Genomic DNA, 26,018 nt, shown 5'->3' with positions numbered 1-26,018 from the left:
ACATATGACCGTTTCCCTCTATCCGACTAGCATACTGATGCTGTACTCACCTCCAGGGTACGGCTCTGGTTTCTGCTGCCGCGGGGAGGGGTGATGATGCTGAATGACTTGTTGCTGCTTGGCCTGCTGGTGTTGCACAAGCTGTTGGTGTGGAGGAACCAAAGGACTTTGCAGAGTTGGGTGCTGCTGGGATGACGGAGGTGCCTGTCCTGGGGGCTGCTGCTGGGAAGCTGCGGGGGGAGTCTGTAACTGATGTACATGGGATGAAGGAGGAGGTGGTTGGGGGGCAGCACTTACAGAAGAAGAGGAAGGAGAAGGGTAAGGCAGGTTCTGCAAGTGACGTACTGACTGAGGCGGAGCAGTCAGCGGGGCTTGACTCTGCACTTTGACAGAAGGAAGGAGGGGCTGGAGGGGAGACTGAGTGGGGGGTTGCTGCGATTTCTGTAGTTGCTGCAAATACAGGGCCATCTGTGCAGGTCCAAGATGAATAGGGGAAGGAGGGAGACCACTGGTAGGAGATGGTGGACCATCATCTTCTAAGAGGACGTGAGGGGGCTGTGGATGGTGATGGTGGGAATGAGAGGCCGGTTGGTGATGCGTCTGTGGTGGAGGAGGTGAGGCTGAGGGCGGTCGGACAGGTTTTGGGGGAAGAGCAGCTGCACGATTCGAGGGGCGTGAGGGTTGTTGGGGCATGGCGTTGTGCAGAGCTGAAAATAAAAAGAAATACAATGAATGTTACACAACCTTTCACAACAGTGTTAAACATACTAGCACCATATGCAAAGAAAAGCAGCTTACCGGGAGGACTAACAAGTGCATGTTGGTTGAGATGAGGCGGAGAAACACGTTCCGGCTGACCACCTGTTAAGTGTGCTGGAAGATCAGGTGTCGGGATGTGTAGACCTGGCTGCCCATAGTGAGCAGAGACAGCTTCAAAAACACTAGCAGGATGGATGGGGTGATGAAGAGAAGGGTGGGACGTGTCCAGGCTGGGAGGAGGGACGTACGACGGTGGAGGATTAGGGGAGGGGGGTTTCATGGCATTGGAAGGAGGGGCGAGAGACTGCGGAGGAGGATGAGATTGGTGATGATTCTGTGAAGAGAAGGAGAATAAAATCAGAACAGGGGTGAACGGCCAGAATGAGGAATCAGTCACCTGACATTAGCAGAATGCCATCTGCCCGCGGCAGCTAGGACCTGCAAACAAGCCGCCCCATCCAAGCCAAGTCTCATCGCAATTTGCGTTACAAACACATCTTAAAAGGAATTTGTCTAACTTTTTAATTTTTTTTAAAGAAAAAAAATCAAACTCTGCCTAGAAAAAATGTTTGCGACTTTACAGTGTTCGCAAAGATTGTGTGATATAAAAGAAACGGCAGAGATTTACAGATGTTATCAAGTACACAGTACCCATGTGAGCAAGACAAAGGAGGGCGACATTACCTTTCGGGATTCTCTCGATGAGTGACTCTTTTTCTTTTGCTTCGGAGCCATGTCTGTAAGGATACGAGAAATCAAGAAATGCTTCACTAATCTCCCCCATTCCCAATGGTACAATGTCAGCGAGCCAGTCATTTATTGGACATGCGCTTAATAATATATATAATCTAACCTGGGTCAGACTCTTCACTGTCTGAAGTGCTGGACTCGCTGGAGCTTTCAGATTCAGAAGAGGAGAATCCTTTCCCTTTGCCGGAACCAGACGTGGGAGCCTCAATTTTATCTGTGGGTAAAAGAGAACAGCGGCTTCAGGAAAGTGTATTGGGAAGGAAAGAGGACTTCTCCTTTAAGAGGAAATGTAAGCCATGTCCAAAATTTTCAATACATGTAACCAATATATGAACAGACACCGCACAGACTGGTTTCTTGGTTGTCCATAAAACGAACCCAAACATCTGTATTCTTCTGAATGCAGAGAAGAGATCAAGCAAAAGTGAGGACCAGGAGTAAATAACCATAAAAAGGGTGACCTTGTTCACAAGGTGAAGAATAGGGCGGATTCACATCTGCGCCCGGTCTCCGCTTTGTGGGTTTCCGTCTTCTGCCGACAGGAGACAGAAACCCGGCAGTCAGTGGTCTCTGCGGTGAAACAGTTTTTAGGTTTTTTTTTTAACCAGACACAAAGTCCTGCATGTCCAACTGTGTCTGGTGTATAAAAAAAAAAAAAAAAAAACCGTTTCACCGCAGAGGGCAGAAAACGCTCACAGGTGGACACTTTGCAAACCCATTCAAATGAATGGGTTTGAAAACTGTCTGATGGCTTCCGTCTCCTGTCCAGTTTCTCAGGCAGAAGACGGAAACCTGAAAGTGGACACCGGGCGCAGGTGTAACCCGCCCTTAGCTGTATTTTTACAGTCCCTTTTTTTTCTTTTTCTAAAAACAAAAATATAAAAGGGCTACAGCCACATAAGACTGGACCACAGCAGACATCTCCTTGTAAGAAACACCATTTAAAAACTGGATTGTTTTTAAACACAGCTCTCAGCCATGATTCCCCAAACTAGTATAGTCATGATTTTCAAGGTTGTTTTTTTCCCCCACAAGCTCGGTTAGGCAGGTTTCACACTACTGTTAGATACTGTTCAGAAGGTGTCTGTTGAAAAAAAAAACACAAATGGACAGTAACTGTCCATTAGGAGTCCGTTGCCCAATGTTAAAAAAAAAATAACAGAAAAGTCCTGCATGTAGGATTTTTTGTCCACTTACAGAGATAGACATGGGTATAAACAGACACAAGATAAAATCCCATTAAAATGAATGGAAATTACAGACAGACCAGATAATGTCCATTGCTAGAACCTTGTGCAGACAATAGCACAGACACTGCTGCCGGAATCCAACGGCCCCTTACACAGAGCAACTTGTCAGGTTTTTTTGTGTTTTTTTTTTTTTTTTAGTGAATACCACACGTAGAGCATGCAAAAATGGCCAAATCATATCTTGAAAAATAAACAAAAACTGCTAACCATAAAAGAGCCCAGGAAAAAAAAACACTGCATGTAAAACTACCCATGATATTTTTTTTTCAGATCAACATATTCTTAAAAGGAAAACTAAACTAAGAAATTAATGGTATAAAAAAGGGGGTTATTTCTGATCGGCAGGGGTCTGACCACTAACACCTGCCATGAGATTCACATGCTCCGAATTCTAAGGATCCATGAAGGTTCAGTGTCAGAACCCCCCTACCCCCACCCAATCTGTCATTTATTGTGTATCCTATAGGATAAATGGTATACAGGTGATAATATGGCTGCCAGGGTTTGCCTATTTCCAATCTACATATGTAATACTATAGACAGCAGACATGGGAGTCTCCTCTTACAACCATACACAAGATGATACCAGCTTGGATCAAAGGAAGGAAATACAACTTATGTATTTGAACTAGCACACTGTCTTGGGATACAAGCTAAAAAAAAAAAAAACACAAAAAACAAAAAAAAAACACTATTGGTCATGAGTAGAGATGAGCGAACACTGTTCGGATCAGCCGATCCAAACAGCACGCTCCCATAGAAATGAATGGAAGCACCTGTAAGACTGACTTTGCCGGCGGCCGGCGTCACAGGTGCTTCCATTCATTTCTATGGGTGCGTGCTGTTCGGATCGGCTGATCCGAACAGTGTTTGCTCATCTCTAGTCATGAGCACACGGTTAGTCATATACGGATGCTCGACCCCGGCGCTGCTTCTATAGACCTCACCTTGAGGCTTCCGTTTCTTTCTCAGACAAGAGGTGACGTATCTCTCCAGCTCTCGCAGAGTGGACGGCTTAAGAGTCTCAAAGTCTATTTCTATTTCGTCTGGATTCGAGTTTTTAAGTGATGGTTCCCGGGACTGAATAATGTGTACTACGCGCCCAAGCTTCTCTCCTGGAAGTTTATTAATGTCCAAGCTCAGCTGGCGCTTTTCCTCATAAGACATAGGCCGACATCTTTGCGTCTCCTCTTCTGAAGACTCGCAGGGAGCGGGTGGAGGTGCAGGACGAGGTGGGCGAGACACCGGCAGAGGCGCTTCTTTTTTTATGCTGTCGAAATGAAAGGAATAGGGAAAATATTAAATGAAATGTTTGGGGGTTTTAAGTAAGAAAAAGCAAAAAACACAAATGCATGATAAAAGGAAAGTCCTCATAATCTGGCATTCAGCCACGGAATCCGCGGCGAGAAGGGTCAGCTCGCTTCTTTTTTCCGCTACTAGCTAGCGGAAAAAAGAAGCGAGCGGCTCCCATTGACTTGAATGGGAGCCAGTTTTGGCAGCAGATTTTGAGGCCAATTCTGCATGTGAACAAGCCCTAAAGGGTCATATACTTTTCCTAACTGAGAACACATGCACTGTCGGCTGTACCACACATGATTGTGTATACAGGGCTTGGCAGGAATAGATATAGTCATAAGTGTTGGACAGGCTGCACTTTGGCCAGTAACGTACCTCGGTGTCCCCACTGGCCCTTGAACACTTTTCTTGGGTTTTTTAGCTGGAGGTTCCCGGGCTCGGTTCTTCCGCGGCTCTTCAACCTCTTCCTTCCTTTTGTGCTTTTCCTTTCGCTTCTCCCGTTCCTTTTTCTTTGGTTTGTTTGGCTGTGGCTGAGAGAGGGCCGCTAGTTGCTCATGGACAGCTTTCAACTAAAAGAAGGATTAATAGGTTAAATCCCGGATCACTGCTTGTTTCCAATAACGTTTATACAACACTCGAGAAGAGATCGAAACTTAGAAAGAGTGGGGCAAGTTACAGGGGTCCTCCAGTGGGCAAAAACAGTTTACTGCCAATTATAAGCAATGAAGAAGATGGTGACAAGTAAGCTACTGTGGAGGAATTTGCACAGAATCCAAACCACTGTATCACCAGAAGTCAATGGGAGGCTGAGACCACATCAAAATCTCATCCTAAACCTCATGTTTTCTTTGGAAGAGCATTCAAAGTGGATTTGTTCGCTTCAAAAACCTGTGTAACCATCCCAAAGATGTGCCAAACCCCTCATGTGGGACATGTAGTTTCTGCTTGTGCTGTAAGGGGAGCCCCTATCAGTGAACATGGTTAGCATCCCAAACGGGGAGGGGGAGGTTTCAGAATTTGAATTGTTTCAGCACTAAAACCCCCCCCCCTCAATTTACAAAGTAGGGAAGCGTTAAGGCTGTCAAATAGGGGGACATGCAAGCCATGAAATATTCCAGCTATATACAGTGATATGGTTCTCATTGAGTATCCTTTGAAACCAAAGACTGTGCTCACCTGTTCCTGCAGCTCGGCTAACCTCTGCGCCCGCTCCTCTTCACTATCCGAGCTGCTTTCACTATCGGTAGAGCTGTCGCTGCTACTATCACTAGAAATATGAGACGGCCCCTTGATGGAGGGTGCAGGAGGACCTGGGCTCGGTGAGGGGGCTGGGGCAGGAGCCTCCTCAGGCTCATCTGGCATTTTCGCAAACCTCATTTCGAAGACGTCCTTCAAGGAAAAAAAATAAAATATAGAAAATTACTATAGAAAGTGGAGTGAGGATTGAACTCCTAACATACATGACACCTCCTAGGACCCCAGTGCGTACACTCCACAAGCCATACTGCTGATCACCGCCTCTAACTCACCTGTAGTTTTCGGGCCATGGCGACCACCTCGTGATCTGGTGGGTTATACTTGTAACAGTTAGAAAACATAAGCCGCACATCGGAAGCAAAATCCTGGGCGTCCCGGTACTCCATAGTATCCAGCTTAATCTGGGAACAAGAAATGCAGCCGGTCACAAATCATGCACAAAGCAGAGCGGGTCTATGCGGCCTCCGTATTATACCTTTAATGTATTGAGGATTACACACAATTTGGTTACTAGTTTGCAGCTATTATAGGAGAGCTTCATTCTCCATACACAATAGAACTACACAATGGCCTATGATATATTGTATGTACAAAGGATCTATCCGCACCTTTATAGTACTTAGGTCCATGGGATGTTTGATAATATCGCAGTAATCGTGTAACCCGAGAGCCTCCACATCCACCGGCTTATAGAATGGCCAGGCATAGGCAGTGTGTTTCTTTGCAAACATTTCCCGGACGATTCCAGCACAATAGCGCAGTTGCTCGGAGATCTTGCTGCTGCTGTTGCTGCTGTTTGCTGGGATGGATGCTGGACCCGCAGCAGGGTGTAGGGCGGGAGGTGCAGGGAGTTGGGAATCAGGCACCTCAGTCTTCTTTGCTGGCCGGGCCTGGCGACCACTCTCCCGTCGCGGTGCAGGCCTAGGCGGTTTAGGGTCACTTGGAAGTGGGGAAGATTCGTGGAGCGGATCGTGGGCGGTGGGAGTCGTAGTATCGGCTTTCCTTTTAACCCCTTTCTATAAAGGAAAAGTAAAGAGGCCGTGAGTAGGGAAGTTTACACAAGTAAAGCGCTATCTAGCTAAATACTAATGAGAAAGCAAATTCTACACGGAGGGGTTTTTATACTTGTGAAAGCTACACTAGACGTCGGTCTTCGTATTCGGCCTAATGGAACTCACCGTTCTTCTCACCTTTACGGGCTGGGTTGCAGTCGGGATGATGGAAGGATGACTCTGTACAGGCTGTGGCGCAGCAGGAATCGTTGTAGGCACCACCATGTCCTGAGTGATGGTAGGTGAAAACGTAAGGGGCGCTTGCGTGATGGTAGGGGTGCGGGCAGGTGGGGTACGGGTCTGCGGTGGGGTAGGTGCCTGGGTCACAGGAGTGGTGGGTGTCGCAGGCTTAGAGACCGCTGAGGAAAGAACAAGTGGTTAATAAGAGAATAGTAATAGGATAAAGCGAAATTATCAACATGACAAAGGACAAATCTCCAATACGGTGCAACTTACTTGTGACCGGCGTTTTAGGGATGGGCTTGTCTCCTTGGTTAATTGATGGGACCCGGGTTCTCATTGGGGTGATTGACGCGTCTAGAAGGCAGACAAGGCATTTATACATTGCAGTGTCCTCATAATATTAACACGTTTTGTTTCTATAGCGCCAACATATTCCGCATCACTGTACACTTTGTAGGGTTCAAATCCAGCCAAGATACATACATTACACAAGAAATAGTCACTTCACACAATGGGACTGAGGGCCTTACAAGAGCTTACAATCTATGAGGTAGAGGGGGTGACATAAGAGGTGTAAGCCCTATAAACATGCGGCATTCATCATTACACTACACCCGACTCATGGATACAACCAAAGCCTTTCCAATAGCACCCCCTCATGTCATAGGGATCCCCTCGTTTCCCACTTACCTGGTTCCCTCCTCCCACGACCACGTCCTTTACTCTGGACGATTGGTAGCTCAGTCTCCTCCTGGGGCATCTCAGAGATCTTCTGTAAGAAGAGTTTCTCCAGGGCCTCAGCCATCAAAACTATATCGTCCCCAGGCTGGGAAAAAAAGGAATAGAAAGAAAATAGAGATTTAAGCTTTTACTTTCAAATTTAAAGGGATTTTCCAAGCTAAAAATAGAGATAGCCTATAGATCATGGAGATCAGATTGGTGGGGGTCAGATACCCATCCATCGGCCGTTCTCTGCAGTAAATGGAGCGGTAAGAAGACAGCGCCACTCTCTATGTAGTGGTCAGAGAAAGTTACTGCAGATCAGATTCCAATGACTTAAATGGGGGCTAAGCTGTTCCGAAGCTGCGGAATGGTTTGATAGGCAAAGCCCAACCAATCTCATGTTGATGACCTATCTTTAGGATTTTGCATAATATGGCTGTGTGAGACCACCCTCCCTTAAAGGGATATTCTAGTGTAAACCATTTATAACCTATCCACTGGATAGATGCAGATCACTGTAACCCCCACCGATCAACGAAACAGGGAACCCCAGATATCTCAAGCCAGGAAAAAACTTTATATTGAGCAGTGGTAGAAGATGTGCCCTGCCGTACTATGCAACGTCACACACGCAGGCTGAAAGAGTTGGCCGCTGTGTCTGGCTGGTTACATAGATGTAAAATCATGTAGAGGGGGCCATGCCTGATCCCTGCCTCCTTCTATAGTACTTTCGAGAATGCGATAGCTGGCAGGCCCATAGAAGTGAATAGTGAAAGTCACTGTCACAAGGGACACATGGAACACCCTGTGACCAGACACACACGTCACCTATCTATGCCAAAGTCAAACTGTGCCTACGTGCAAGGAACAAGTACGCCAAGACTTACCTTATTATAGATGTAGCAATTTGTAAACATTGTGTTGAAATCCTGTATACATTCTTGGGCATTCATGTAATAATAATTCTCCAGACGTTTCTTAATGGTGCCCATGTCCATTGGGGTCTTGATAATTTTATAATAATCCTAGGAATTAAAAAATAAAATAAAAAAATATTCATGAGACTGAATAATAAATAATCAAGAAAATAAATATATGGGATCAGAAGCCACAGAGGTCTTTGTGGTTTACATTTCAGCTAAAACTTGAAGGGGTTTTTGAGCATTAAAATTCTGTATAGGTCATCAATATCACACCGCTGGGGGTCTGATACCCATCAATCCCAGTGTTCAGCTCTCCCCAGCGTCTGATAGCAAACGAATGGGGAAGGAAGCAGACAGCGCCGTTCTCTGTGTAGTGGCTGATCTGAGTCATTGCAACGTAACTCACATTCAAGCTGACTTGCAGTACCTAGTTTGGCCACTACAGAGAACAGCGCTGTCTGCTTCCTGTTTCACTGTCTGCGTCAGCTGGTTGATGGGGGTGTCAGGTGTCAAACCTCTGCCGATCTGACACTGATGACCTATCCTTCGGATACGTTATCAATATTTTCAGCCCAAAAGTCCACAAACAAGTGCAGTGTTATTACAAAGCATGAAAGAAGAGACTTAACAAAAAGCCACTGACGTGCTGAATGTGAACATGTCCTGAGATTGGCAAAGGACAATGATTAACTAATCTATCTTTTCATGCCAAGATCTCATAAATCACGAGTGGTAATAATTGAAATAATGTGCAGAAGCAAAGTCCTGGCCGTGACCATACCCCATATTCTCTGACGGTATCTGGCAAACAAAGTCACCGTAATAACAAGTAATAGATGGCCGGCAGGTTGTAATGTTTATCCTATAGCTCGAAACTGAACTTTGCAGCAGCGAACTCTGACCCCTCAGCCATGCTGTACGCTCCGGTTGTTAGAAGCAATGTACCCTGTAGTGCCTGGCCGTTGTGTCCCTTAAACTGGGTTTATCCACTTTCTAATGTTAGCATAGCCCATCAATACTAGATCCGTGAGGATCCCACTGAAGTCTATAGGGCAGTGCCGCACTACTATTTGTATGGCTCCCATCATTCCCTAGGTACTAACATGTATGAGGGCTACTATTTAATGGCACCATCTTGGGGTACATATTGAATCTCACAGCTTATTTATTATAAATGATGTAATGTAATTCAATTATTTTGGTCAGCGCAGGCACGGCAATACCAATTATAGGGAATATTAATAAAACATTAGGGGAAAATATTTCTATCAAAAAATACATTTTTTTTTCTCCACTCTTTAGTCCCACTAGAGATCTTTTGCTCCGTTACAGAATAGATGACAATGGATCATGCTGCCAATGTAAAACTGACAGGCAGGGAGTAGGCCCAGAGGCCATCTTTATGCCCCAGCTAACATGTCCTGAGCTCCTGACAGGAGCAACCAATTAGATGCTGTGGCCATTATTGACAGCAGCATCTAAAGGGTTAAGGCCGCTGCCACTATGTGTTTGCTTGTGGTGGGTAGTGAGGAGGGGACAGAGGAGAAGCCCCCTACTCTGTCATTACAGGGTGGAATTTTTATACCTTTTCACATCCTATTGCCAAAATGGCTCAACAATTAGGACGTGAGAAAGCAGGGATGGAAATGGTTAACGGCCCTTCACACAGGAGCAATTCTCAGGCCAGGTCCTAGGAATGGTGTCCTGGATACAACCAACCAACAAAAGGGCAAATGCTCGCTTGCCAGGTGTAACAAGTGACAATAGAGCGTCTGCAGCTCATCACCTTATGTAAACATGGCCGGCTGCATAGACTGTACAGGGAAGTAGACTGTCCTGATGAATGACCCTCGCTGATAGGTCTTCAATTAATAGGTCTCCAAAAACCCCTTTAATTCAGAAGTTATCAATGATAAATGTGTACACAGTGCGCTACTGTGCCGCCATCATCACACGGAAGCCATCTATGTACCAACTGCGTTTGTGAATATGTCGCCAAACACATGAGAGAGCGTTCAAGAGAACAGTGTCTCACCCGATCCCTCCCATACAAATGAGCACCGGGCTGAGCAGCACATGTGTCGTAAATGGAAGAGGCGAGGAAGCTGCTGCCAGACCCCCGTGGCAAGGGGCTATCTCCCCAATGACAAAATGATTCAGCAATTGAAATCCAGGCACGTGAGACTTCCCGCCCTCAGTGTCTGACACCGGGGGACAGTCAGGGGGTCCCCATACACATCATCTAACAGTCCATACATATAAATATACACGTGTACTCACAGGCAGGTTTAGTTTGATAGCGTCTACAGGCTGCTGGAAAGGCCAAGCAAACTGGTGCTTCCATAAAGTCTTCAAGACGGTCTTCAATAAGTACTGTAATTGGTTAGTTTGCCGCTTCGGCTGGTTTGGCCTCGTTGTGTCCGGAGGAGGAGGGTTGATCAACAAGGGGACTTGTGGCTGGGGCTGAGGAGGTGCAGGCTGCGGGGCCCCTGACATTGGGACCCCTTCGACTCCGTCGCCCATTCCAGATGTGGCCCTCAGACGTGTACCTAGCCCAGTCTCGTTTGACATGATAAAGCTCCCATTGCATGCAGGGCCAGGCGACCTAAGGGGGAAACAAGACATGAAATACACATGAGACAAATGTAACAACTAAAACAGATGGCTGCAAATTTAGGAAATGCTGAAACAATCTGTAACACTTTTACTGTTTATTTCTAGTGGAAACAAATGTGTCTGGCTCGTGTGTCGCATACACAGGTACATTGTCTGATACATCACATGACTAGGACAGGTTTTTAAGTCTCAGAGTAAACAATGAGACTCGCACAGACCTATAAAATCAGAAGGAATTAAAGGGATATGTCACTAAAATACATTTTGCGCTATATATGTGTATACGAAACTTGGGCTGGAAGACTGATATGATCATAGCCCGAGCCGAGGATCCCTGTATGGCCTTAGACATCTCTCCTTCCTTGAGGCGGCAGAGATAAGACATAAGATGTGGCTGTTGTTTACAGCATACCACAAGGATTCCTGGCTCTTGTCTAATCTGAAGTGGGAAATGACAATCACAAAAGTTTTCCCCCCATTCTGCAGTCTCTGGAGAGACCAAAGTGCATGAATTTATGGGAGAGACGCCAGAGGCCAGAAAACGCAGCCGCGTGGTAACCTCCTTTCATTCTCAGGCCACTAAATACCAGTCATATGTTATTTTCTACAGGGATTAAAGTGTCCGATGAATGCCGAGACCCCCAAGTCCCTGTGTGAACAGTGTGCAAGTATAACCACCACTTCCATTGCCTCAGTCCCAAAGGACATGCATGGTACGGCGGTGTTCACACAGGGGACTTGGAAGATATTGCTCTATCACTCACACACTATTTTTTCTAGGTACCACCTCGGAATAGCCGTAAGAAAGGCTATTCTTCTCCTACCTTTCATCGTCTTCTCTGCGCTGCTGGTCGCCTACAATCCCGGTTTCTCTTGGTATGCAAATTAGCTCTCTCGCAGCACTTGGGACGGGCCGCAGCGCTCAGACAGCACTTGGGGCGGCCCCAATGCTGCGAGAGAACTCTCTAGCACCGCCTCCATCTTCGTCAGCAGCGTCCTTTTCATCCTCTTCTTCCGGCTTGTAACTTCTAGGCCTCAGGCAGAGCAGACTGCGCATGCCCACAGGCCACGAGAAAATGGCCGCTTGCACAGTATTGTAAGCGGCCATTTTCTTGTGGCCTGTGGGCATGCGCAGTTTGCTCTGCCCAACGCCCGAGGCCTAGAAGTTACAAGCCACCGCCGGAAGAAGAGAATGAAGAGGACGGAGGCGGCGCTGAAGAGAGCTCGCTCGCAGCATTGGGGACACCCCCAGTGCTGTTTGAGTACAGGGGCCTGCCCCCAGCGCTGCAAGAGAGCTAATTTGCATACCAACAAGAACCAGGATTGTAGGCGAACGGTGGCGCAGAGAAGACGATGAAAGGTAGGAGAAGAATAGCCTTTCTTAATGTGGTACCTAGAAAAAAAATAGTGTGTGAGTGAGTGATAGGATTCCTTTAAGATCAGACACTTATCCCCTATCTGGTGGGTGACAGCATTATTACAGATCACTTCCTTCCACTGTAGGAACAGATTCAGACACTATTACTATGATGCACTCCGGCTGTTGTGGAACTACAGCTCCCAGCATGCACCATTCATGGCCAAGGGAATGTGTTTGCATGATGGGAAATGTAGTTTTACAATATCTGGGGTGCGGACCCCTGATTTAGCACAGCACGGCTATACACAGGCCACGTAATTGCAAGAACAGATCCAACAACGACCAGCGAAACGCCAAGATACAGTGCCAAAGGTTATCTACAATCCACGACTATACGTGTATATATACAAACAGTAGATATATAGGTCATGTCCAATGTATGAAACCTATGCTAAGAGCGCACCTACATACACAGAGGAGCAGCCATTGTGCATGTATATAAGTATACCTAATGGTGTGTGGCTGGTATATAATGTGCCCTGCCTGTGTACACATACTAGCTGCTCTGTATACCCCATGCGTGAGTATATAGGCAATACACATAATGGTGTGTAGCCTGTATATACAGCACCCCAACTGATTAGATCTAATGATGGAAATTTGTGTCGCAGCTGAGTTCCAACCCTAAATTCAAAGTGGTAAAAAGAAAAATTGTATATTTTCTTGTGTACTATTTATTAAAATAATAATAGGATTACAGACTTAATAGAATTAAAATTAAACATCAATAACGTAACGTAATGATGCAAATCAGCAATAAAAAAAAAAAAAAAAAAAAAAAAAAAAAGTCATTTTAATGGGAGGGATGGACTTGATGGATCGACAGCAAATTATCAATATTTGGCTTCAGTTTTGTGAGAAATAACCGCAAATCTCCCCGTTCTGTGATGTTCAATCTGCTCCATTTTTTTTTTGTTAATAGGTTTATAACAACACGAAAAAATTTTTCAACAAGGTATGATGAGGGAAACGCTATCAAAAGTTTTATAGTGTATTATCTGCCTACATTGATAGGTAAAGCCAAGCCAACATTTCTGTTCTTTACTATCAAAACCTGGACCACTTTGGGAATCACTGATATAGACAATGTGCATAATGGTGTGTGGCTGGTATATACTGTGCCCTGCCTGTACACCCCATGTCTGTGTATATAATAGTGTAGTGCTGGTATATACTGTGCCCTGCCTGTACACCCCATGTATGTGTATATAATAGTGTGGAGCTGGTATATACTGTGCCCTGCCTGTATACCCCATGTATGTGTATATAATGTTGTGGAGCTGGTATATACTGTGCCCTGCCTGTATACCATATGCATGTGTCTACAGTAGGTATACATGCTGGTGTCTGGCCTGTATATGACAAATATATGTATCCAGGCAGTAAACATAATGGTGTGGCCAGTATGCCCCATGTATATGTGTATGCAGGCTGTATCCTATATGTATGCAGGCAGTATACATAATGGTGTGGCCGGTGTCCCCCGTGTATATATGTGTATGCAGGCTGTATCCCTCATGTATATATATGTATGCAGGCAGTATACATAATGGTGTGGCCGGTATACCCCATGTATATATGTGTATGCAGGCTGTATCCCCCGTGTATATATATGTATGCAGGCTGTATACATAATGGTGTGGCCGGTATACCCCATGTATATATGTGTATGCAGGCTGTATCCCCCGTGTATATATATGTATGCAGGCTGTATACATAATGGTGTGGCCGGTATACCCCATGTATATATGTGTATGCAGGCTGTATCCCCCGTGTATATATATGTATGCAGGCTGTATACATAATGGTGTGGCCGGTATACCCCATGTATATATGTATGCAGGCTGTATCCCCCATGTATATATGTATGCAGGCTGTATCCCCCATGTATATATGTATGCAGGCTGTATCCCCCATGTATATATGTATGCAGGCTGTATCCCCCATGTATATATGTATGCAGGCTGTATCCCCCGTGTATACATGTGTATGCAGCCAGTATACATAATGGTGTGGCCGGTATAGACAGTGCCCGGCGCCCCTCCTCTGTCTCTGCAGTGTCGGCTCACATACTATATACACCTAGACAAGGCTCCCTGCCTCCCCGGCTATATACACACACCGTATTATAAGCCATTTCTATAATAATCAGTCTCCACATATAAGCCCACCCCCCCGGGCCTCCTCTCCCAGAAAATGGCGCCGGCTCGGGGCTGCTCTCCAGGCCCCGGGCTCCTCCTCCCCGGTATTCCTCTCCTCACACAACCCCCATGAAGCAGCCCGCACACATAGACACCAGCTGGAGGTCCCCGCCCAGATAAAATGCTTACACATACCCGAAGCAGCGCGTCACCGGCGGCCGTTTCCCACCCGTCCGACACAGGGCCCGCCAAGGAGAACCGGCCTTACGAAAACTGCGCAACGTCGCGGGCGAGCTACACAGCGGCGGACGTAAGTGCCCAATTCACGATGAGGAAACGTAAAGACTTCCCCTGCTAAGCTATGCGCCAATGGCGTAGCTACGGCTCTTACTCTACGAAAACTACGTGACGGATCAAAGAACAGGGGCTGCTGCCGCAGCCAGGGAATATGAAAGCTGCGTCACGCTGGCGGCGTAAGGGGACGATTCATGAAGACGTTCGCCTTAGTTGCGGAAGTGACGTCATGCGCAGCAGGAGCGTGGTGATGCAATCGAATGCAAGTCCAGGGGCCTCATATACGCAATGGGAACTGCTACGCAAATAGCGCAATGTTAAAGGAGACTAGCCACGCAAATTACGCAAATACTATAGGCGACCAGCTAACGCAAACTGCGCAGATACGCAAACAGCGCACTCATAGTCCTATCCCTTATAGTCCTTGTACCAGGTTCATTAGTATTCTGTTATTAGTCATTTCCCTAATACATGCTGACAGCTGCACCTTAACACAGTAAGATACATTATACCATAACATGTATGTCACATGCAAATGCAACACAAGATTTTTTTAGCGCATACATGACAACTACATTGGTCACAAGACACCACAGTCACATTGCAGAATTACTCATGACGTCATACCATAGTGGCCAATAATCCAAACCTGTTGTGTTGAGCCACAGAATGCGCAGGGCGAGACTACCCCTATACGCCCCATTGCTACACAGTGCACAGGAGCAGATTTTTGGAGACCCTCAAAGGTTTGCTGCGTCCTTATCATCTATAGAGTAGACAGAGTGAACGGCAGCATCTGGCAGTCATATCTGTGACTTCCTTGGTCCATGGGTGGGGGGGTAAGGTCAGGCAGAATGTAAAGCATCCCAATAGTAAGAGCATCATGAGTACATGATGTATGGGGGAAGGGCGGGGTGACCACACCAGTCATCTGCTGTGCTGCAGGACATTACAGCTGTCCGGATGATCAAAGCCAATGGTCTGCACAGGGACAGATGGTAGAATGGTCGGAGGGGTGGCTGCTAAATAACAAAGTTCACCTAAATCTGCACTGACCAAAAAAAGACTTTTTTTTTCTTGACCCCTTTAAAATTGAACGAACGCATCCGCCAGTGTACACGGTACTGTAGTCCATACTGGTCAGTGACATATCTGATCTATACTTGTAAGGCCTCAATAGTAATGATAAGCCAGAACATGGCAGATCTCCTCCCAGCCATTCACATTGGTCCCTGCGGTTGTCAGGAGCCTCAGCAATCTCCACTTTTCTATCCAGCAAAATGAAGAAGAACACCATAACGGAACTCCACTGAAGTCAATGGGGCTGTCATGTAATGGATCCATCCCTCACTAGAAGTGTCCTAGGATAATCCATAAGATGTGAACCTAGCCCAAGGAAGAGCTACACGGTCTAGTCAATGGCACATATGATACACCCTGGACAAAGGCAAGGCCGCCTCTACAATCTTCATCTCTCACAGGGAATATCAAGTCTGATAACTAGATTATAAACCGTGACAGGTTATTATAGACATGTCCTAGATACATGGGATGATGGCATTGGAGAAATCTGGTCTTAGACCACCACCGATGTCCAGGGCTGGGGAGTCCGTGGGCCGAACCCTGTCAGACTCCACAGTCTTGGAGAAAAGACTATTCAGAGCACTTATACTCCATTGGACTGGATGGTTCCTTTAACAAGGAGTCATTTGGGGACTGTTTCTGCTTGTGCTATTTGGGTTGATCTTTGGGTTTCCAGACTGGATCCAACCCAGGATCACATGATGGGAACGAGCAGTGGACACTTAAGTGTCTCTATTTCCACTGTCTTCACCTATGTGCACAGGTACAATGGCGACTGGTGTTACTATAACAATGATCTATCCAGCCAGGCCCCATAGTACAGGTAAATACCGCTCAACATAGGACAGGAGATGGAGCGACTCTGAAACAGAACTTAGGTCAGAACCTGCTTGGACACCTGAGATTTGGCTGAGGTTCCTACCTAGATAAACTCTATAAGAGGTCTGTCTGATGAAGATGGGGAAAGGTGTAGGGTTAACAATATGGCAAGGCAACTGCGACATGGATGGAGCGATTATTAGTCCCAGTCCTAAGCTACAGCCGAAAGTAAGCAGTCACAAATCAGTCCAAAGGATGTATTCACACTCTACAGATAAGGGACCACAATGCAATAGGATTATAACAAACCCTTGTGGGATGTGCGAACACTGACCTGTCACATTACAACAGCTATAATGGATGTAATATGGGTAAACTACATCCATGATATCACATGACGTGTGTATACTAGCCGGCTTCCCCATACAACTCCTCAGTATTATACAAAGGTTAAGCCCATGTCACACTCCTACACATACTGTATACGTATAGGAATACTTCACTACACTATAACCAGTGACTACAGCCTATACAGCAATGCTACAGAAATGTCAATGAAGCCCAAGTCCCTGTATCACAAAAACCACACACATACAAAGCCGCAGTAGAAGAGGTGAAACCGCTGAACCAGACAACAGACACAGAAACCAGAACGCTATAAAACAGGATGCGAGACCTTTCAGTGTTTTCTGTGGTTTGTTAGTTTCCCTAAGAAAGCCAGTCTCAAGTCTTACAAGCCTGAGACACAATCACAACTTGACACTCAAGAATTACTGGAAATACAAGAGCCATTGCAGAGGTGCCCTGCTGACCATAGGGAGCCTTCACATGTACCATCCATTCTGCATGTAGGATGGCTAAAGACACCGGGGAAGATTCATCGCACTGTGTACATTGCTGTATTGTAAGTCCACAGCCCCATAGAAGTGAACAGAGTGCTGGTCTTATAAGCGCATTGGTGCTCCATTTACAAGTAGACCTTGAGGAGACTTTTGATCACTGGGGATGCTTTGATGGGGCACTTATACCCTGACCTGAGGCACAACCCCTTTAAGGCTGAAATCACATTTCAGACACGCAGAAGCAAAAAAACACCAAAAAACGCTGCATTTTGCAATCTTGCAAAGCAGATAAGACCTTGTTTAACCTCATCCATACACTGAGGAAACGCTATGTTTTTCCCATAGACTAATATGGAGTGGGAATGACAAAAATGCAGGTTTTTCTAGGTACATTTTGCTATATGTGGCCTTAGCCTAAAGCGATGTTCCGGGGGACTCTAAAGTACATGGTGGCATCTGTCCACGGCCGTGTCTAATGCGTCAGCTCTGTACATTGACATATATACTCCCATAGGGATCACAGGGTATCCTTAGACTCCAGCACTGAGGAATCCTTGTAAGGGGGTACACTATGCCTGAAGGACAGGGTACGGCCATGTGTTACATGAAAACACGCAGGGCACATGCCTCAATGGAGTCCTGTCCATTAATAAAAGCCTCCTGTCAGGCTTGTCACTATAATAGTCATTACATGTGGTTACAGAACAGCACCGTATACGTCCCCAAATACACACACGAAAAATATAACCGATGTCTTGGGGTGTCCATATTTTTCATGCACTCAATAGCCACACAAAGACTGGAATAAGATCGGCTCTGCACCCTGACCCTACGGCCACCGCTGCAGATGTGCATATGGGGCCATAGACATGAAAGAGTCTCTATTCTATCTATTATTACAGATTGCAAAATTGGGACCCAATTCACAAAACTGTCCCCTTTTATATCCAATCCACAAATAAATCAACCCCTTTACTACGTGTTCCTACATAAGACTACACGACGGGAGGGTTTGTAGGACATTGACAAGAAACATTCATCACTCCGGCATAGGAAGTCATTTCCATATTTAATAACAATTCCCAGATAGGACCTTACGTATTCCTCATTACTCAGAGCAGAAGAAACCACATTGTGAGAAGAGAGAGTGAGATCGTACTGGCGAGAACTGGAGCGAGCACTGTCTGGAGAACCAGAAAGTTCTGTCACTTTCATAGCAGGAGACACGCTCCGTCAGGGAAGGGCCTCCCCAAATATCAGGAATATCCGGGACACTAAACCAGCTGCAGTATTCAGATAACATCACTATCCATTGCCAGGTTTATACGCTATACGTGCACCGAAGCTGGAACAATACATTCAGCGAATGAGGTGTACAGCGCTGCCTTCAGTATGGAACGGTGCACTGCGCCACTCATAAGTATATAGGCTTTTATTTATTTTTATAGACCTGGGTGCAGACAGATCCCATAAGGGATTAGTGTCCCAAATTCATGACAGGTTCCAGTTCAGGGTACAAGAATACATCACATAGATTCATTATACTAAACTGAATTTGTAGCAAAAAAAAAAAAAGAAGGTTCCTGGCATAGAGTGAGGCGCACATTTGGCACAAGCCCTGACCTGCGCCACACTTGCCACATTGTGCGATTGTGGGCAGAGCGGGGCAGGCCAGGGACTCCTCGGCCCAACAGAGTCCCTGTAACTCATGCCAGATTTCTGGGGTGAATTATAATGGAAATGAACACCAGGTCTTGCATAGATTTCCATTCTGGTGCAGGGATGTCTGTCTTATGTAGAGGCCGCAGAGTCTTTGTAAATCTCTCATGCCGTGCACCCATTAGACCCTTTATTAAAGATTGGCATACCATATACCAGTCTTAATAAATGGTCGCCATTAAGTGCTACAATATGCTAAAATAATCCTAATAATGTCCTCATAACTTCTATCTATAAGGGGGCGACAGGATTTACTAACCCATCTAGGCCATGTTTCCGGCCCAATATGGTACGTGGCCCTTCCTTGCACCATAGATACACCCCCTTGTCCATTAGTAGATCAGCACGGTCCAGAGAATACCTTGGCCTGACAAGTTTCCCATAAAGCTGGCTTGGAGTTATACCTGAAATATCACGCCTGTGCCTGACTGGCAATGATTTCAATTGTAGCACACAGGCCTGCACCTGAAGCCTGGCATACAGAAGACAACATCTGTCACTAACCCTACAACAGAGATGACATATCCAGTGCTGAGTTACTCCAGCCACTCTCTGCCTGATGGCAATGCTGCAAAACTGAAAGCAAAACGAGTGACAGTGCAGCCTGACCTTACATTGCATAGAAGACATTCACATCTGTGCGACTCATTATAGTCCTCGGTTTAGTCACAGCAAACCAAAAATGACAGAGACCCAGATCAGTCATAAGACAGCATCAAGGCTAAACAGAAGCGTCCCCATTCATTTCAATGGGGGGGGGGGGGGGGGGGGCCTATTCTGCTCCGATGCCATGGAGAAGGCTAGTACCTACGGAAAATCAAACCCCACTCGGGTCATGTACTGGGGGGCTTAGGACATTTGACAGGACTGTCCATACTATACTGTAGATCCAGTCAGCCATTTGACTTGTAGACAAGTTTGGGGCCAGGTAGTCAGTCCCTGGGACTTGAAGACTTAAAAGTCTCCATGTAAACAACCATAGCATCTATCAGTATATTGTCCACAATCGCAGATTGCATACAGACCTCACGCCTGTAGCTTCTACTGATCGTTGTCCAGGCCGAAACAACCATCCACAAACTATGGAGCAGGTCGTGTCCTTATTAGAGATGAGCGAGTACTATTCGAAACGGCTGTTTCGAATAGCACGCACCCATAGGAATGAATGGACGCAGCCGGCACGCAGGGGGTTAAGCAGCCGGCCACCGGTAAAGTCTGCGTGCCGGCCGCTTCCATTCATTCCTATGGGTGCATGCTATTCGAAACGGCCATGCATGCAAACGGCATGCACATCCATGTGCCCTAAAGGTTTTTTTGCGTCTATTTTTCACCAGTTGCCTTGCAATGTACGTGTGAAAAACATCCCGCACATGGAGAATGAGATGGCCACCCTAGTATACCAGTCACCTACCATGCCACCATTTTCAATACAACATGCGAAAAGGCTCAGCACAAATAGGAAGTGTCCCAAATCCTGACAAAACTTCTACAATCCAGACTGAGTACATTGTAGCAATGTGGCAGCTGTGAGCACGCAAGGGGTACGGCCTGTACATAACATACCCCCAGCCGCTCTCACCACCAGAAACGTTGAAATACAAGTCATATTAGAAAGGTGTAGAATTATTGATTACACAGGGATTAATAGAAAAGCAGAAAAAAAAAAAAAGCAGAAAAAATTAAAGAAGCCATTAATGGCCCATTACTACACTATCGTGTGCACGCTCCAGCTGGTATATACAGCAAATGATCGCGGCGATCAGTGATCGATGGCAGTGGTCACGAGGACGCTGTACACTGCATAAAGAGAACACTCCAATAACACCTCCTATGTCTGAATGAATGAAATATTCTCATTGAATACATTGTTCTGTACAAAGTTCAATGTGATGACAACAAAATGACACAAAAATCAGCAATGGAAATCAAATTTATTAACCAATGGAAGTCTTGATTTGGAGTCACCCTCAAAATAAAAGTGGAAAAACACACTACAGGCTGATCCAACTTTGATGTGATGTCCTTATAACATGTTAGTATGATGCCATGCCTGGGCATGGCATCATATCTGCAGCAATAGTGAGAGTTCCGGTGCCAGGGCCATAGGGTGTATAAAAGGAACTGTTCAGGGTAATTTAGGATACTAAACAGTCAGCCTGTAACTAGCACTAGTGAAGGGCTTAGTGTTGTGTAAAGCTGTCCATGCCATGCATTTATTATATACAAATCTGTTCCCCGGGGTATCTAGTCTGCCCCTCACGGTGTGTTTATATACCTAATACGGCATGTGACTGCCGCAGTCAGTGGCCACAGCAGTCAGACGTTGGCATCATGGTTCTCTTCAAATAGCCCCAATGGTAGTAATAGGTCATGTGCCGTATACAGGTAAACAAACTCATGGAGGACAAAGGGAGATGCAGCTCTGGACGCCCAGGGGAAAAACATACAAGCGAGTGAGGATTCCTTCGGTCTTTCGTTTGAGGTCTTAAGAAAAAAACAAAAGTTTTAAAACCCAGACACCCCTTTAGGGATGAGCTTTTGCATTCTTCAATAGGCACCGCTAGAATTTTCCTCTCTAGCCCCGACTGTTCCTGAGCAATACTTCTAATAATATCAGCTCCACACCCCTATGTTCTCCAATGTTCAGTGGACAGACCTTAGTCCTTGTGTTTCTGCACCAGCATAGGACTGCCCACCTGACAGTAGAGGGAATAAGGGTCCTGAAACTATCAGTACCGATTGCTCCAAGAATAGTAGGGGCTAGAAAAAAAAAAATTCCAACTACAGCGGAGCAGCAGCGATTGAAGGATGGAGCTAAGATCTGGAGGCGATGAAAGGTCCTTTTTGAGGGCACCGTGAAAGGTTTGCACAGAATTTACAATTTTGCCCCCCAATCATCCTCTGTAACCGCGACTCTATTCAGATAAGATGCTCTTGTCTCAGCAGATCGACTCCCACTGTCTACGAAAACAGGGGTCCCTTTTACCCACACATCAGCCATGACGCCATCACATTGATCCTTAAGGAACTTCCAAGGAAAGCCAACCAAATACTGTACTCCGCTCCTCCATCCAAGTCCCATAACCACGAATGGAGCATCAGCACACCAGGTCATCCATTCAGATCAGTATACAAGGGACCCCCACCAGACACCTATCCACAATTTTTTGCAGAGTCTCCGACCAGCAGGGAAAACCAATGTCTACAGCAAAGCAAGCAGGTCATGGGAGAGGTCGCACAACTCACTACGGCTGCATTCACATCTGCATCAGTCTCTCTGGCAGAAAGAGTCCAGCAACGCTAACGTTTTGTATTGCAACGACTGTTAAAGGAATGGTCCAGGAATTGGAAAAATCATAAACGTTTGGGGAAGGGGCAATAGTTAAAAAACAGGACACACACTCCCCTGCCTCCGATGAACGCGACCACTGTTTATTTGGGCATGCTCCATGCCTTTGCCACACATCACTGCTGGACTGCTGGGGCTGGAAAATACCCGGTGAACACTGAACTGATAGGCTTCAGTAGTCAGGTGGGACGCAAGACATCCGGCGGCAAAGGCATGGTCAGACCCAATGGGAAAATGGCGCCGGACACCAAACACAGGAGGGTGCGATTTGTTTTTTTTCCCCTTTCACCTTCCCCGGCCAGATCCTGGAAAAGCCCTTTATACAGTCAATATATAGTCAAGGGGGTCCCCTGGGATTTGATGACGTCTATCAGTTCTTCAGGTCCTGCGACAAAGACACCAACGCATATAGGGACATATTCCTACAGATCTCAGAGAATACCATGAAATGCAATAAGCTGGTAAAATAAATAAATACTAGAATTGCTATGTTGCAAATTGTATCTTTAAAAGTCAATGTAACAAAATATTGTGCACATCACCAAAAACACTAAATGTGTAAGAAAATACATAAGTGTACACAGCATTCACAATACATTATACTTGTAACAATTCAGCCCAGTGCACAATATAACAGCAATATTTAGAGGTCCATGTGTTCTCAGCACATCATCTTTACGCAAATTACGTAAACAATTCAGAACGTCCGGGATATGTTACGCCAAGAGCGTATCTCCTCTCCTTCCTGCATAGATGTACGACATTACCGTAACCCGCCCATTCAACAAACCCAGCCCCCTGAATTACGCAAAGAACGTAAATAGGCACTCCAGCCTATACTCTGGTAAACAGTACAACTCCCGCCAACACTCAGCCAAGGGGCATGTCAAGGATGGCTGCATCACCCTCCGGTGAGTCACACCGCTCGGGAAGGCAAAAACGGGCTCGAAGACGACCAACACACACATACAAGGGATACGTAAACTACGTAGCTACGGGATTTTCCCCAGCATCACGCCAATAACATATTACCGCAGCCTCTAGTCCGACACTACGGCAGAATGAGCCAATACAATGTACGCAGATAGCGTAGCGAGCGCTACAGAAATTACGTCAGCTCCTCCGAGTCACCAAACTACCAGGGTTATGCAATGCGGGCCCGGCGTATCCCGCAACCGTGAATAGCTCAGGCTTCAGGCCCTGCGCTCACCTTCAAGGCCTCTCCGGGAGGCGGGGAGATGTAGCGACAATGCCAAAAACCAGGTCGCTAACACCGACACCCACAGAAACGGGACAACGGAGCGATCACCGACAGGGATTAATGGAGACGCACCGAGAGCGCACTCCCACGGCTCCTTCCTCACACAGCGCCGCCGCTACGCTCCGTGACGTCATACGCATACTCCCACGTCGCTCTAGACCCGCCTCATCTGCCTAACTTCCCCACTACGCATGCGTGACTAGTCTTGCATTGCCGCGCCCTTCCCCACCCACTGAGCTCCTCCTCTATGCTGGAGGGAGGGGAGGGGGCGCCTTCACGTGACACAGCGCTAAGGGAATTTATAGGAATCGAAAGAAGATTCTGTCTTTGTTGCCCATAGCAACCAATCACAGCCCAGCTTTCATTTTATAAGAGCTGCACAACAAGTGAAAGCTGGACAGTGATTGGTTGCTGTGAGCAACTAAACAGGCTCTATAAATCTCCCTTATAGCATTCATTTCACTTCAAGGGGTTGTCCAAAATATGAAAAAATGTACTTGAGAAAGGAGCCGAGAGTTCCGAAACGTTGTAATCTGTTACCATTATTAGTTAGCCATTAAAAAGGGATCAACTACTGAAGACTATCAAGTTTTGTTTTTTGTTACAAAATATGAAGGTAATTAATTCTAATCACCTATGCACAGGATCATACCTCCCAACCGTCCTGATTTCCGTGAGACATTCACAATTCCGGTGACGTGTCCCGCGGTCCCGGTTGGAGGGAGGTATGTCCCGATTTCAACTCAGATCTGCGTCCAGAGGACGCAGATCTGAGTTGAACATATACGCGGCTAAAGCAAGGAGCTGTCACAGTTCAGCTCCTTGCTTCGCCGCTGCACGCCGGCTACTGGCTGTGTAGACGCGATGTGATGACGTCACATCGCGTCTACAACTGTGTGAGAGAGAGAGCAGCGGGGGAGCGAGGAGAAGATAAGTGTAATGTGTACACTGAGGTGGAACGTGAAACTGGGGGCAGATGAAGGAGAGGACGGCATGACACTGGGGGCAGAGATGGAGGGACATGAATCTGGGGGCAGAGATGTGGGGACATGAATCTGGGGGCAGAGATGGAGGGACATGAATCTGGGGGCAGAGATGGAGGGACATGAATCTGGGGGCAGAGATGGAGAGGACATGAATCTGGGGGCAGAGATGGAGGGGACATGAAACTGGGGGCAGAGATGGGGGGACATGAATCTGGGGCAGAGATGTGGAGACATGAATCTGGGGGCAGAGATGGGGGGACATGAATCTGGGGGCAGAGATGGGGGGACATGAATCTGGGGACAGAGATGGGGGGACATGAATCTGGGGGCAGAGATGGGGGAGACATGAATCTGGGGACAGAGATGGAGGGACATGAATCTGGGGGCAGATGAAGGGTGTATATGAAACTGGGGGAGAGATAGAGGGGGGACAATTTATGGATGACTGTAGGAGGATTATACTGTGTGCGGGCACATGAAAAATTAATGAGAATGGGCGGAGTCAACAAAAAGTGGGTGGGGCTAAATTGGTCGTGCTGCATGCCGCACATTTTGTCCCTCTTTCAGTTCTACAAAAGTTGGGAGGTATGCAGGATAGGTCTTCAGCATCAGATTTGTCAGGGTCGGACACCCAGACCCCATCCTTATCAACTAGGTATATGGCCAGAAGAAGCCCTGCCCCTATCCATGTGATTGGGAGTGATGCTGCAGCTCCAGTACAGTATACAGAGTGGAAGCTGTATACAGTGTACTGAGCTCGGTATACTGTAGAGGTGACGCCTGGAGCTGCAGCATTCACTAGAAGCTGTATACCTAGTATATGGCTTCCCGCGGCAGAAACAGCTGATAGGGATGACGTCTGGGTGTCTGACCCCCGATCAAAAATTATATTGGTGACCTATTCTGTAGATCAATTACCTTCTGGTCCTGGACAACCCCTTTAAGGCTGAAAATGTGTTTTACATTTCCTGCAAAGTGAATGGGATTCTGGCTGATCCTGATTATTAGGGTAGGGGACAACTTGCTGATCAATGTCCCACTGGGACCCCCACCCATCACAAGAAAGGGAGTGTATTGCAACCCAGTCTGAACAGAGGCAGAGATGTGTATTCCTGTATTAATGTCTATGAGACTTCCAGAGACCGTCAAGTACTATTCGTCTGCCTTCTCCAGCCGTGCCATTGAAATGAAAAACACCCCTGTTGTGGTGAACAATGATCAGACCCCCCCATGTGGACAGGTGGTGACCTGTTGCAGACAGAACACCTCTATAAGGCTGGTAACACAGGTGGTAT

At 46.5% G+C, this 26,018-nt stretch overlaps 1 protein-coding gene across 4 annotated transcripts in view; it reads right to left on the bottom strand.

Annotated features, from left to right (window-relative positions):
* Positions 1-23,904, bottom strand: part of BRD4 (bromodomain containing 4) — a 30,283-nt gene extending 6,379 nt beyond the window's left edge. Inside the window, exons 1-15 of one of the 4 annotated variants that reach the window (XM_075272776.1) lie at positions 23,687-23,904; positions 10,474-10,798; positions 8,158-8,295; positions 7,238-7,373; positions 6,821-6,901; positions 6,491-6,723; positions 5,921-6,328; positions 5,585-5,713; positions 5,232-5,444; positions 4,431-4,624; positions 3,707-4,029; positions 1,613-1,723; positions 1,444-1,496; positions 799-1,093; positions 51-707 (exon numbers count right to left, since the gene is read on the bottom strand). In XM_075272776.1, coding sequence (XP_075128877.1) covers positions 51-707; positions 799-1,093; positions 1,444-1,496; positions 1,613-1,723; positions 3,707-4,029; positions 4,431-4,624; positions 5,232-5,444; positions 5,585-5,713; positions 5,921-6,328; positions 6,491-6,723; positions 6,821-6,901; positions 7,238-7,373; positions 8,158-8,295; positions 10,474-10,764 — 3,262 coding nt within the window. In that variant the 5' untranslated portion in view covers positions 10,765-10,798; positions 23,687-23,904. Of the gene's footprint in view, positions 1-50; positions 708-798; positions 1,094-1,443; positions 1,497-1,612; positions 1,724-3,706; positions 4,030-4,430; positions 4,625-5,231; positions 5,445-5,584; positions 5,714-5,920; positions 6,329-6,490; positions 6,724-6,820; positions 6,902-7,237; positions 7,374-8,157; positions 8,296-10,473; positions 10,799-10,901; positions 10,934-14,565; positions 14,714-23,686 lie in introns of those variants that run through there. The other 3 variants (XM_075272779.1, XM_075272777.1, XM_075272778.1) reach the window with 3 other exon arrangements.
* Positions 23,905-26,018: the final 2,114 nt, after the last annotated feature.

The sequence above is a fragment of the Leptodactylus fuscus genome, chromosome 5, assembly GCF_031893055.1.
Source record: "Leptodactylus fuscus isolate aLepFus1 chromosome 5, aLepFus1.hap2, whole genome shotgun sequence".
Taxonomy (NCBI): domain Eukaryota; kingdom Metazoa; phylum Chordata; class Amphibia; order Anura; family Leptodactylidae; genus Leptodactylus; species Leptodactylus fuscus.
Note: the sequence above shows the minus strand (reverse complement) of the source record. Positions and strands in the feature narration are given on the sequence as shown.